At 35.0% G+C, this 14,875-nt stretch overlaps 2 protein-coding genes across 2 annotated transcripts; one reads left to right on the top strand and one right to left on the bottom strand.

Annotated features, from left to right (window-relative positions):
- The first annotated feature begins 1,030 nt into the window (after window positions 1–1,030).
- Window positions 1,031–10,355, top strand: LOC137741673 (protein disulfide-isomerase 5-3-like). The gene is made up of 15 exons (XM_068481372.1): window positions 1,031–1,225; window positions 2,519–2,609; window positions 2,999–3,093; window positions 4,293–4,350; window positions 4,505–4,686; window positions 4,803–4,860; window positions 5,503–5,543; window positions 5,770–5,844; window positions 6,940–6,996; window positions 7,853–7,919; window positions 8,054–8,200; window positions 8,804–9,025; window positions 9,443–9,595; window positions 9,697–9,774; window positions 9,853–10,355. The coding sequence occupies exons 1-15, from the start codon at window positions 1,185–1,187 to the stop codon at window positions 9,928–9,930; spliced, it is 1,443 nt and encodes a 480-aa protein (XP_068337473.1). The 5' UTR covers window positions 1,031–1,184; the 3' UTR covers window positions 9,931–10,355.
- Window positions 10,356–11,536: 1,181 nt separating this feature from the next.
- LOC137741477 (early nodulin-like protein 9) lies at window positions 11,537–13,277 on the bottom strand. Its single transcript, XM_068481182.1, has 2 exons — window positions 13,040–13,277; window positions 11,537–12,174 (listed from the first exon to the last, which is right to left on the bottom strand). Exons 1-2 carry the CDS (start codon window positions 13,233–13,235, stop codon window positions 11,726–11,728), a joined length of 645 nt encoding a protein of 214 aa, XP_068337283.1. The 5' UTR covers window positions 13,236–13,277; the 3' UTR covers window positions 11,537–11,725.
- Window positions 13,278–14,875: the final 1,598 nt, after the last annotated feature.

The following is a 14,875-nucleotide window of genomic DNA, read 5'->3' as shown; positions in this document are numbered from 1 at the left end:
GTTGCTCGCACCTGGGGTAATAGAGGCATCAGGGAGCGCATGGTCTCCTGTGGAGGTATTGGCGTCAACATTGACTAAACTATCCTAGGCAGACATAGTTGTGGTAAAGTGATTAGATTGGGGAACTATTAGTTCACTCTCATATTTAGAGATTTTGGGTTGGTTTGGTATTGTTGTACTTTGAAAAAAAAGTGCTTCTGTTGTGCTGTGAGAATAAGCTTATTTTTGCTGCTTCACGTTTTCAGTTTTTTTTATTCAAAATTGTGAAAATAAGCTGTTTCTTTAAGTGTTTACCAAACATTTTTTTTTTAGTTTAGCATTTTTTTTTATATCCACTTTTTATAAAAGCACCTCAATACCAAACCAGTACTTTGTCCATTGGCCTTCAATCACAAAATCAATTGATAGCTGCATAAATGACTAGAGTTTGTTTTTCAAATGGAAGTGGTGCATATTGTTGTTGTATCAGTACTTTTGTAAGCTTTACACCTTTATTAGTAATGCATGAGTCGCGGCATCAAGGTTTGACCTAAATTGATTAAGGGTGGCCATTTCGCGGATATTGTGCCAATTCTAGTTTTGAACTATCTAAAAACACTTCATTTGTACATGTTCTTCTTTTGTTTCACAACTTATTGATTTATGGTCGCGGCAACAAGCTGAGCCCAATCGAAGATCTTTAAATAAGTTACGTTTAATTATCATATTCATATTACTCAATCTGAGCACTACGATATTTAACATAACTCGGCTCATTTAGGCTTTTATAAGTATTATAGTAAATTCCAAAATCTGGTAACTTTCCATATAAAAGAATCCTCAATTTATCGAAGATAAAAATATTAAAATCGTCAACCACTAAAAACGTCTTATTCTTACCTAAGCAAGACAAAGTAAGTACGTCAACGCTAAAGGTTTGATGAATCGAGAATCCGAGTATAAGCGGCAGTAGATCTGGTCCCACAGGCGACAGTGATAGTAAGTACGGTGCACCGTCCCACGCGTGATCACTAATCGGAGCAAAAAACATAAAAAAAAAAAAAACACAAAAAGTGAAAGCTAAGGCGAGAGGGTAAGGCAGCAGCTCTCTCTCCCATTTCATTCTCTCTGTGATTTTGCTCGGGAAAATTGGGATTAGAGCTCTCCGTTGCTCCGGAATCAAATCCAGTCCGTTCATCTCAGCCATGATTTCCTCCGGCAAGATCAAGTCTGTCGATTTTTATAGGTCAGATCTCTCGCATTTCCTTCACTCACTTTCACTGTTCATCAGCTCTGTGTGTGTATGTGTAATTTGAATCTGATCGTGGAAAATTCAGTTCGATTTTGCGTAATTGCTTTTTGGTGCATGTGGATTGTGAATTGTGATGGATAAGTGAATGAATGGCTTGGATTTATCAATGAATTGGAATGGTTATAATTAGGATTAAGAATTTAAATTAATATTAATGGAAAAGATTGGTGATTTGAAAACTTTGGTTGCTTAAAATTAGTATTTGGATTGAGTAATTCTTCTTTGTTGGGAGGAAATGAAGTAGTGTTTGATTGATTGAATGAACATTGGAAATTAATGTAATTGGTATTATCCATGAATTTTGGAATGAGGCCTTCGTTTGCTTGTAATTGGTTTTATTTATTTTTTTGTTTGGCCGACGAAGCAACGAATTTGGTATCCATAGAAACGATGAATTAGTTTTGCAATAGACACGTCCAGGCCATTGAAAGATTCATATTATCACCACTACCTGAGAGTAAGGAGGCATTACTAGATTATTTGGAGGTGCTTAGTGGAAGCATTCATAGCAAATGATTCAAGGGTTTTAGCTGCTCGGTGTCTGATGTTTATGGCACACATCTAAGGAGCTAAAATTATATGGAAAAATGTCACATTGCATCTCTTTGGAAGCTTTCCCTGCGAATAGAAGGAGAAGGAAGAGAAAATTTAACAAACACCACCTGGACTATTAGGGGTGTATGTAAAATACCGCCCAAACAATAAAATCTTGCCAATTTACTACCTGCACTACGCTTTTAGTGTGGATGTATCGCATCTGTCAATTACCGTTAGAAAATTCCATTAAATCTCATCAAGTATGAGCACATGAGCACTTTTTCATCTGTATTTTGGGGTAAGAATTTCGTTGACTACAGCTTGTCTTCTGGGAAGCAGAAGATATGTCACACGAGCTTTATTCTACTGAATTGTTACTGTAAGTCATCTAGAGGTCTTTAAGTGGCAAAAATACACTTGTAAATGGCTCACATGTGTTGCACATGATACATTTTGACTAAAAGTTCTGCAAAAATTAATAGAGATGGTACATTCACAGTAAACCATGAGTCTGGGTGGTGAATTTGCAATCTGGGTGGTACTTGCGCACACCCTAATAGTCCAGTTGGTGTTTGTTAAATTTTCCTGTATATAAAAAAATAAACCTGTGCTATAATTTAGTGGGCAATAAATTCACCTACAGGGGTTGTCTGATATGTATTTATGCTACAATGCTTTTCCTGTGTACAGGAAAATTCCTAGAGATTTGACAGAAGCATCATTATCGGGTGCAGGACTATCTATTGTAGCAGCTCTTGCCATGATGTTTTTATTTGGAATGGTAAGCAGCTCATATTTCTATAGTTCATCACTTATGCGTTCAAAGTATTCAAATTCAACCAATGGACATTGAGTAATGATTTTTTTTTTTTTTCTCAATTGATGCTTGTTTTGATCCTCTACGTATGTTTAACCTTTTTCTATTTTTATAATATCTACGAGAATTTCTAGTGGTTTTGTTCTCTTTTCCATCCTTGGTTTTTATTCATAATTATTTCTTGTTGAGATATGCTTGTAGTTAATACACTTTATTGTATTTGTATTTATCTTCTTTTTTTTGCTGTTTTCTTTTTCCTTTTTTAAGTAATCTGTTTCAGCACTTTATTACTAAATTTAGTAATAATGGCATTTCTTTACATCCTGATGGGACTTATGATGTTCATTTTACAGGAACTGAATAATTATTTAACCGTCAGCACCTCTACATCTGTTATTGTCGACAAGAGTTCTGATGGGGATTTCTTACGCATTGAATTTAATATCAGGTAAACATTCATAGCTTGCATTGGTGTTTTTGATGTTTATGAAGTTATTATGTACATGCATGGAGTTCAATTTTGTACTGATCCGGTTGTAGCATTATTGATTTTAGAATGTCAGTGAAAAACTATCCTTCGTGTAATTGGAATTTTATTCAAAGATATTCTTCTTAACCATCATTTTGATTTTTTTACATTATCTTCACTTAGTGGTGGTACACAACCAGATCCCATATATGAACATGTGGTTAGGACTTACAGATACTAGGTTGATGTGATATTGTCAAGCCCCATTTAATCAATCGTTATTACTATTTATATTAAGAATGGCATAAATATCATGGTTGAGAGTGGTAGGACTTTTTGATATGGTGACAAAATGATGCCTTATTAGGTTCTTGGCTCCAAGTGCTTTTAATTAAATTAGGTCCAAATGATTCTAAGGTGCACTACATGGGAATTTGTAGGAAATGCTTTAATCAGCCCAAAAGAGGCAATTATATTGTGTGAGCATTAGGTTATGAGGGTGCTCCCTCTCTTACTCCTGGTCCTGGAAAATTTGGTGATTCACCTTTCTGATGCAAACTATACTCAAAGAAAACTCTTGGTTATCACTTTCGATTATTATTTATCAAGTTTCTAAAAGACATTAGATGCTAGTCGGGCAGCGGACTAGGGCCTAGCGCCTAGGCGGACTAGGCGGATTTAAGTAAATCTATTATATTTCATGTAAATAAGTGTCTACTTCTACTCAAAATATATATAATATCATCATAAACTACAAAATAGTATGACATATATATTATGAAGTATTCAAATGGAAAACATGGAGAACAAGCATATAATGTGTGTTCATTTAAATATTCAACAAGTCTTTTACAATTTATTGCAAAAAATAAAATGCAAAATAAAAGTTAACTATTTTTTGTCGGAGTGTGTCACGATCTAGGCAGGTCTGGGTGGGCTAGGCGGTCTAGGCAGACGCCTCAGCAGGTCTAGGCGCCCTTTCTTAATTTTCAAATGCCTAGGCTTTAATCGGGATGGTGGCTACCCGCCTAGCGCCTAGGCCCCCGCATAGGCGGCTCTGGGCAAGGATTTTTAGAACAGTGTTATTTGTGTGGTATCAATTTATATAACCTTCCTTCACCCCCTGCCTCTCTCATTTCATTGGCCGCCTGCATAATGTTATCTCCTTTTTCGTGTAGTTTTCCTGCACTTTCATGTGAATTCGCATCTCTTGACGTGAGTGACGTGTTGGGAACAGTAAGTTTCTCTCTCATTTATTTATTTTTTTTTCTTCAATATTATTTACTCTGGTCCTGATTTTCATCCCTAATGCTAAAGATCCTTTGTTAGTAATTTTTATATTCTTTATGTGGTATCCATCTATCCTGAATCCATTCCCTCTTATTCTCAGAACAGATTGAATATTACGAAAACAATTCGCAAGTTCTCCATAGGGACAGATTTAAGACCAACCGGCACTGAGTTCCACTCAGGACCCGTTTTACATAATATTAAGCATGGGGATGGAGATGAGTTTTCTGGTGATGGCTCTATTTCTCTAACTGCTCAGAATTTTGAAAAGTTTACTCACCAGTAAGTGGGCCAACTTTTAGTTCCATACCTTTGATATTTAATGCTGCTGATGTGGAACACTTTTATGTTGCAAATTGATACATTTCCTAATTTTGTAGTAAACAATTCTTTTGCAGGCACCCAATTTTGGTGGTTAATTTTTATGCTCCGTGGTGCTACTGGAGCAATCGCCTGGTAAATAAAATAGCTTCACATGTCTCAAATCTCTTTTCATGAAATTTTTAGTTTTCTTAATCAATCAATTTCTACAGTTCTTGTTTTATACTTGCATTTGCATATGCATATTCTATGGTTTTGGCATGATTGCAAAGAATTTAGAATCTCATATTTTGGCTAGAAACTAAAGTGTAACTCATGTATGCAAATAATGCGATCATTCAATCATGGGAAAAATTCTTGTAATGCAGTTTTCATTGAGAACATTACTAGCTGAGGATTTCTTCAACTTATATCTTTTAGTTTTGCCGAATGAAAGAAATCTAAAATGTTGTAATATATGTATTGTTGTACTTCATACATTGCTCTTGGGTTGTGGAGTTGTTTAACTATCATTTACTACTTCGATTGTTTCCCTCATTTCATACCCTTGATCATGTATGTCCTTGTCACAAGATCCTTGGGTCAATTAATGTTGTTCTTTCTTCATTTTCGATGGAACTGTTGTATAATCAGAAGATGCTTTGTGTGCATTAATTTATTGTTTGGTTGACGTAATTGAACTATTTAGTTGAATCCATCCAAAAGCGTATCTTTCTTGCTGCATTTTTATCTTCCTTTTTATTACTTCTTGCTTCATGTTATCACTTTCCTTTTCAGAAACCTTCATGGGAGAAGGCCGCCAAAATAATAAGAGAGAGGTGCTTCACTCTGAAAGTCTGCTTTCTTCCACATAATATGATTTTTCTGAGGGAGCTGTTATTGGCACTAGTCATCCTGCACTCTTTCCTTATGTTCTACATTCAGGAAGAGTGCTGAAGGGCTGTTCTAGAGTGTTAATAACGTTTCCCCTTTCTAATGGTGCAGTCCAGAATTTAAAGTTTACAATTCTTATCTCACTTTCTCTCATGCTTCCTTGGTTAACAGGTATGATCCAGAAATAGATGGCCGTATACTTATGGCGAAGGTGGATTGTACTGAAGAAGGTGACTTGTGTAAGAGGTATGTTTTAAATTGCTTAGTCCTACTTTCCACTTGATTTTCTATGGAATACGATTTGTTTTATGTTACTTTTCACTGTGGCCATATGCATTTTCAGTTTTTATTAGTTGTATAAAAACAATCTATAAGTATATTTGCAATTTTTCTTATTGAAAAAGAGATTTATAGATTCTATATTTTAATAGCCGACTTACAGCGGACAAGAAAACTGAATGGCAAACTCCACTTAATGCGCTGCAACTGTAGATTTGTAAATACTAAATAGCAGATTTTGTTCACTATTAATAAACATATTAAACAATAAATTTAACTTGAATTGATCAGGGTTGTTTTTATTCTTGCTTGAAAATGTGGTCAAGACTTAAAAGTGGAAGAGGAACCTATTTGTCGTTGAAGAAGATTTTGAAACAAGTACCATAAGCTACCTACTGGGGCATAACTGGGGTGGTTTTCAAAATAACAATACTAGGATTTAGTTTCTTGAAATGCCAATTAGAGCTCTAGATTTTATTTCTAGGGTAGGATTCTTACCAATTAGACCTAGGAAGACTTGGAAAGAGACTTTAAGAAAAGATATGGAGTACTTGGAGCTAATGGAAGACTTGGCACAAAGCCGAGCATAGTGGCATTCTAGGATTTCTACAGCCGAACCCACTTAGTGGGATAAGGCTTGGTTGTTGTTGTTGTTGGTGTTGTTGTAGTAGTGGTAGTATTCTTACCAATGTAGCATTTTACTGGCAGATCAGTATATTTTGACTTTCTGGTTGAAAAGAGAACTGTAAGTCTCAGGGTGGGAACATGGATGAGCTCATGTTTTAGTCTGTCTCTATCTTAAGCATTTTCACGTGGTATTCTTCTATGTTGCCATAGTTAAGCCATCAATCTTAGTGTCCCAGAATTGAATTACCATTTGAACTATTTTCATATCCACCAACTTAAGCTTTTATGTGCCATCTTAACTAGTTATACATCGTTGCTTTACATCTCAAGATACAACCTTGTTGTTCTCTTCTTTACTTACCTCTCAAGTGTGCGTCATGTACCACTGTCTTCCTGTTTTTGCCATTATTAACTATGCTTCCTCATAATGTTCAGGAATCACATTCAAGGATATCCATCAATTCGTATTTTTCGTAAAGGAAGTGATGTGAGGTAAATGCTACAAAATTCCGCAAAGTTTATTTTCTTTTCAAACTGATTTCTACTCATTTATTTATTATCGAAATTATTTCAATTTGGGAGTCTTTAACATTACGTTTTAAGTCGCATTTAATTTATCGTTTTTTATTTTTGTCTGTTCTATCCTCATCTTACTCGTATGCGTATTTATCTGTATCTATTTGGAGAGCAGTTTTTTACGTGCTGTAAGGCTCCATTTCAACATGTGGATATGCAAGATTTGAATTTTACTTTTTTATATATTGAGTGTGAAATGTCAAAAGAAGGGATGAAGTATAGTTTGATATACTGAAAGAAAATTTTGGTCAAGTACATTAGGAAGTTAATTTGAAATGACATTTTGTTCTTTAATATTTAACTGATCTTATATTGTCATGTACATTTACTTTCAATTAGCAAAAAATTTTAATATGCCTAATATCTCATACAATTTATAATAAAAATGCAAATTGAAATCCTCAATTTCAAGTCATCTATCTAAATGCAATCTTAGGGCAGCCAATTAAGTCTTATCTAGGTTTTTCTGGTCCTTCAGTTGTGGAGCTGCATGCATAGTTTATTCATTTATGATCTTTCTGAGATGGTAATAGTATCGAAAAGACAATTCTCTCTCTCGTCTTCCCTCTCTTGCCCTTTCACCCGGAGGTGTTTCTCCATTCTCTCAAGTGTATGTCCTGGGTTTTAGAAAAGCTCATGTTTCAGTTTATTTTCTTTAATGGACCCATTTTGATTCATACATTTGATTCTCAAATTTTGCTCCCTCGGCCATGCCTGTCTTGTACATATGAAGCTTAACGTAAGCAACTCTTTATCTGGCATTCTTTCTCAGGGATGACCATGGACACCATGAGCATGAATCTTATTATGGTGATCGAGATACAGATAGCCTTGTTAAGGTACAAGAATTCATAAGTTTTAATTAGTGTCACTGTATCCCATGTTTAACTTTGACTTTGAACTTGTTGGTGCTTCTTGATATTCAGTGCCCCAATGAAATTGTAAATCTGATATGAAGCTTCTGTCCTTGCAGACAATGGAAACTTTGGTTGCACCTATCCCTGTGGAGTCTGAAAAACTCGCTTTGGAGGGTAAATCTAACAACGGGGGTGAGAATGCAAAAAGACCAGCACCATTGACAGGAGGGTGTAGAATTGAAGGATATGTGCGTGTAAAGAAGGTGATTTTCTAGTTGAAATTGAAATTAATAGAACCATTGGGCATGTTAGACCTAATCGCAGGACAGTGGTTATACCTGTAGAAATCTTTGCTTTATTCCTCTGCTCCCAAGGCATGGCTTGAGGTGCTTCACATGCTTGGAAATGTGATGAAAGAGGGATTGAACAACTCATTTCCTTTTTTTCTTTGTCTGAGAGCATGCCTTCAGGTGTTTCACATGCTTGAAATCGGTAAGAATAAAGAGAAATGCCAAGGGCAGCTGTGACTGCTCAATTTGGTTAGCAAAGCTGCACACACGAGTCTCCCTCAAACTTGAGAATCACTTGTGCAGTCATGACAGCAGCGGCTGACCTTGGCTTCTTCATGAAAAAAGAAAAAAAAAATTTGCCACCTTAGCAACTAAGCTATGGTTTACCTCCTCAAATTTTTAAATTTCTTGTACTTAGTGGTTAACATGAATAAACAGAAGAGAATATTGTACCAGTCAAATGCAATTTATCATTGTCCGAATTCTGGCCTTCTTTGACCTTTCAATTGACCTTACAGTAAAACTCTTAGATGTTATTCAGTTGGAAATAGGTATGATTTGTCCTGTGCTGTGCAGGTTCCGGGAAACCTTGTCATTTCCGCTCATTCGGGAGCTCATTCCTTCGATGCTTCTCAAATGAACATGTCTCACGTCATTTCACATTTTTCATTCGGTAGGATGATTGCTCCTAAGGTGATGAGTGATGTCAAGCGATTGGTACCTTATCTTGGTGTGAGCCATGATAGGTTGAATGGTCGGTCTTTCATAAATCACCGTGACTTAGGTGCTAATGTTACAGTAAGTTTGTCTCTATGCATGACTCTTGCTATCTTTTTCTATGACTCCTCCTATCTTTTTCTTCTGTTTGTTTCTCTATTGTTCTGTGCTTGTCCATTAACATGCCAATGTGTGTGGCAGTGTATTGGCAATGTATAGCTGCATGTGATTGAGTTTTACGCATTTTAGTAGTTGTATGGATATTCTTACCTCCCTAAAGATGCTTTCACGGTCCATAAACATCTCCTTCTGAGTGGATACTAACTGTTTTAATTCCTTTCTTGGGTAATCTTCTTTGGGTACTAAATAGTGTTTATTCGTTTTTCCATATATTTGTGGACTTACAAGTAGATTCATTAATGAAGTTTATTGGGCTGGTAAAGAGTAGCAAATGCTTAAGCTCATTATAATTGCAATATCTGGTAATTGTATGTGCAGATAGAGCATTACCTTCAAATAGTTAAATCTGAAGTCATAACTGGGAGATCTCATAAATTAATTGAGGAATATGAGTACACGGCCCACAGCAGCTTGGCGCAGAGTCTCCAAATACCAGTTGCAAAGTTCCATTTCGAGCTCTCCCCCATGCAGGTTTAATTTTTCGTTAAAAAACAACAATAGCGTAAATGTCTTTTAGTTTTTACTCTCTTTGCTTCTCTCACATTGTCTCTTTCTTTGTCTCCTATAACCAGGTTTTAATAACAGAAAACCCGAAATCCTTTTCACATTTTATCACGAATGTGTGCGCTATTATCGGAGGCGTTTTCACGGTTAGTATCTTTGTTTTTTGTAGTTGTTTACTTGTGTCAAGAGTGCTCACTAATTTTTTCTTTCGTTTGGGTTTGCAGGTAGCGGGAATAATGGACTCAATTCTGCACAATACTATTAGAATGATGAGGAAGGTTGAACTCGGCAAAAACTTCTGATGGATAGGCCAAGTGTTGGTTAGTGTACAAGAAGAATTATTTATTCGCTACATCTGTTTTAGTGAGGATTTTTTTGTTAACGATGACAACATGTTCCTCTTAGAAAGAAGAATGTGGAATGAAGCATTACAAGTGCCGATTTTTCGGTTCAAGTTTTCGAAACACGAAACGATTTTACAAACATTGTATACTTCACAACTCATGCGATTATAGTTAGATAACTTTATACTAAAAAAGGAAACGCATGCCTTATACTAATTGTTGTGGGATATGTCAACGAGGGATGGTGCAAGCACCCATTATACGCCTTTTTTGTTTGTTTTTCTTTTATGTTTTTAGCTGCAAGGGAAAGCAGAAAAGTAGGGATAAGTGAGGCGTTAAACTCAAGATCAAATTCGCGTATGTACATTTACTTAATACATTTACCATTTAACGGTCAAATATGTTTTCAACGAGATACACTTACCATCTAACGGCCAGATATGTAAACGAAGAGAATATAATATCTGAGCATTAGATGATGAATGTAGTAAGTAAATACATGTACCGTTTGTTTCAATTACTCACCCAATTGGATTGGATTCGTAATTTCATTAACATTATGTTTGAATGAAGAAATTTAATATTACTGAAGAATTTCAAAATGACGGAAATAGAAATAACGGAATATTATTTTCTAGAATTTGTGAATTTTTTTTTGGTTAACTTCAAAATACAATGGAATTTGAATGTTGAATTTTTTATTTTTAAACTCTCGTAGAAATTTGAAGATAACACCTATTGACTTGAAGTTTAAACTTAGGAATTGGAGTCCCAATTCAAAGTTTTTTTTTTTTTTTTTTTTTTTTTTTCCATGTGAAAATTTTAATTTCTATGTATATGAATCCAAATAAAGAGAAGTGATGTGTGTCAACTTATAAATTTTAACTTTTGTCAAAATTCCATGTTTAAAACTTCACTCATAAAAATTTCGACATGACTACATTAGATTTCTGTGATGAGTCTCCTTGCAAAAATCCACTCATACAATTCAATAGAGCATGCTGTTTTTCACGCATAGGTAAGGATTTTCAATTTTTTTAAGACTATACTACATATTATTAAGCCAAATATTTTTCTTTACCATTCAGTTTTTGTTTTAGACACAACTACAAAATCCATGATAAAAATTTCACAGAACTACAGCAAAGCATAAGATTTAAAGGGTTTCATAATATTGTAAAACGATTTGTCCCTCAAATCATAACATTTAAAGGGATTTAGCTTGTGGGTATAACTAGCTTTTAGTTTTGAGGGTTTTTGGGTCTATTCAGTTGAGATTTTTCTTATATTTAAAAGCTTTTATAAAAACAGAAAATTGTGAAATTAGGGTCTAAATTTTGACAATAAATGATAAAAACTCATGAATTCACAATACAATCTGTAACGGATCGAATATGGATTAACTAGCTAAATTTAACGGCTTTGGACAGTCAAACACCTCGTATCTTATTGCTTCCACAATCGCAAGTCATGAAACCAAAGATAATATTTGCATTTCCCACGGGACTGCACATATACATTAACATACACTACGTAAAATTAATCAGTTTATTTATTTGTGCATACATCTACATTATTGGCCTTTATTGTGGAGTCTCACAAGCACATACAAATGAGAATCAAACAAATATCAAGCACCAGTACAAACATGCACACTGAGCTTTAAGGAAAAAAGAACATAAAATAAAGCAGAGAGTAATAAAAAGATACTCTCAAAAGAAAACAAACTTTGTACTCAAGGAATCCAATCCGGTTAGAGTATTAAAAGTGTTGTGGATGCGGCAAATGCTCCGACGGACCCAATAAAACTCATGAAAACTGAAGAACCCGCGTTTGGAGGTGGAGGAGGTGTTTCACCTTCAGGAGCAGGAGTAGGGTTAATCTCAGTAGTCTCTGACGGCGGTGGAGGTGGAGACGCTTCATCAGAAGGAGCTGGAGATGGGATCATATCTTTTGAGTTTGAAGATGAGGGAGGTTTTGCATTTCTGTTTCTATCTGCCAAGACAATCACTACCACCTTCTCATTTTTCTGACATTTATCTTTGTTCCCACTGATGAAGTAGAATGGCCCGGATTGGTTGAACTTGAAGACTGTGTGGCCATCGGTGTATTTCTTAGCCGTAGGTGAATCCGTGTTGCAGTTGGTGTAGTCGTCCTGGGTTACTAAAAGCACTGAGTCTTGGCCAGGAGGGTAGTGGAACACTGCAGTTGAAATATATATCAAGTAAATTAGCAAGGGTAAGCATGGCTATGTGGGAGTAACAAACCTTTTATTTTTATTTTTGTACAATTTTGAATTTTTGATTGTGTGTTGTTTTTGTTACAAAGAAGGGAAGGGAGGAGGGGAACCAGAACCCCCCTTTTTTGGGGTGGACGTAATTTACTACCATTGGGGCTACAAGCCCCAAAATACAATGATCTTTTATTTGATCTGTTAAGTTGTTGTGAGACACTATAAATTAAAATCACATGCATACACATAATTCTATCAAATCAATAATCTTAATTACAGTTGGCTTGTCCAACTATGTAAAATATATACCAGAGTAAAGAAAGTTGACATGTCACCATAAAATTAATTGGTAATATGTACAATAGCCAATTACTTATAAACACATAATAGATCTCTTTTTGTTCTTTTTCTTTTTTTTTCCCCAAAATGTAATGAGTACTCTCAACATAGATTGTAATAAATTTACTTTTGTATTTAATTTTAATCACATAACTTCGATTTTATCCTCGTAATCAATTTACAAACATGAACAATGACAAGTGTCCCTTTAAAAGTAATATAATTCTTTAATAAAATTAATATATAAGTGGTGGACTATAAAATCATGTTCTTAACCATTTTTAACCTTATGAGCAAATTTGAAATGAAAAATAATGTATCAACGCATCAAACTAAGTTATAACACACAAAATAGGAAGGTCATCCTGGGTGGCATAGGAGTAAAGTGTTTAAATAAAATAGGTTTTACCTAAAACTTGCTTGTATATTCAGATGCTGAAAACTGAGAGGGATATGTAGAACCTTATTAATAAACATAGAGCATAAAAAACTTACCAATGGAGTCTCCGATTTGAAACCTGTTTCTTTCCGCCCATTGATTATAGTGAACAGAAGAATCAGGAACACACCAGCCCTTTGAGCCTCCAATTGCAAAGTCAGTTGCACCACTCTTCTGTATCAACAGCGTCACGCATACAATCCCCACAACAAAAACTGCATTAATATAATTTTTGTGAATTTGGTTGGCCATTGTTGGACCAAATATTGCTTGTATTTCCCTGTCGTTTTTGGAAGACGAAGAAAAATGGGGTGGAATGAACGGTGTTCTGATAGGGGTTTTTGTAGGGGTTGCATGGAATACTTTCTACCAGCTTTGTTGTCAGAGAAGCTTTTGCTACTTTTTCTTATTCTTTTTTTTTTTATCTTTTAGGTTTCTTAGCTCTCAATGCAAAGCATATATGCACTTTCAATTTTTAAATGGTTGTTAAAGAATGATGAGTTTCATCATAGAGTTTCATCATAAAACTAATTAGGAATATGGAGAGCAACTCAGTTATTATAAGCAAATGCAAGGTCCGTTCTTTTCTTGAGATGTGAGATTAATACTCTTAACATACACCTCAAGTGCGACGAATTCAAGCTTAGCATGTAAATAGTACAAATCATGTGACGTGGAGTACGTGTGGCCATATTTGGGCTCCATATGAAACAACTTGTCTATTGAGCTTCACACATAAGACAACTTGCTCTCATATCATGAAAAAGTTAGGTCCAAGCATAAAACTAATTGACAATATAAAGAGTAACTCAATTACTTATAATTACATACAAGATTTTATTTTATTTTCGATGTGAGATTATTACTCTCAATAGTTGTTCTTGGGACTTTATTTTATTGGAACTTTTAAATAACTTCTTGTATGCGTTTATTCTTTGCTTAAACATTATTAAGAATATTCATGGCTTGTGTTCTGGGTTAGACTAATTAATTATTGAACGTGATTTGTCTCTCTCTGTCCCTCCTCTAGGCATTTCCCTATGTCAATTTGCAATGAAGTTCTGGAACTCAGTAATAAAAGTCTTGCAGAATGGTATTTTGCATTGAAGAACTGACCTCCTGACCAGCGATCGAGCACAGGTTCCAAATTTTAGAGCTCAAGTGGAAGCTTAACTTTCTTTTTCCGTCGGACGTACGGTGCAATTTTTTTAGAAGATACAAATTAATCAAATCATTGTGAGTAATGAAGTAACCTTTTGGATTAGAACCGCAAACACATGCTCTTGTGGATGTTGCAAATTCATTGAATGATTCTGTTCATGGGGATCATTGTATATGTGCATCACAATTAATAAGGGTCTTATCATTAACATAAAATCTTTAAAAAAACCAAAATAAGGATTGACGTTAACTAATACTACAGTTTGGTAGTATATATTCTTATATATCCACTTGTAAGGGCGAATTTGACACTAAATTATTATGGCTAACTCATTGTGTGACTTAGCCTAATTGAGCACACCTCTTTGTAAATGTTGACTGTATATAAGAATCCCACAACGGGAAAACAAGAGACATAATATGTGTTGATAAGGAGTTTGGCTGCTCTCTATATTACCGTTTGATTTTCTAGTGGAACCTCAACTTCTTTCACCCAAAGGTAAACAAATCCTGGTAGAAACCAATAAGAACCAGTTACATACTTTCCTCAACATGGAGATCCAAGATAAAGGAAGGTGGCCGGCGTAAGTAACCCATTCACGTTCACTACCAATGGACAAGCTGTAACGACCCAGACGAATGCTACGAGCTTATAGTTTATATGTAATAAAAATGTACACAATTTCTCTCTCAAAGTGGCTAGGTTTTTTCCCTCTTGATAATCCTTCTTG

Source organism: Pyrus communis, chromosome 8, assembly GCF_963583255.1.
Source record: "Pyrus communis chromosome 8, drPyrComm1.1, whole genome shotgun sequence".
Taxonomy (NCBI): domain Eukaryota; kingdom Viridiplantae; phylum Streptophyta; class Magnoliopsida; order Rosales; family Rosaceae; genus Pyrus; species Pyrus communis.
The sequence above is the reverse complement of the archived record's forward strand: the minus strand, read 5'-3'. Positions and strand labels throughout refer to the sequence as shown.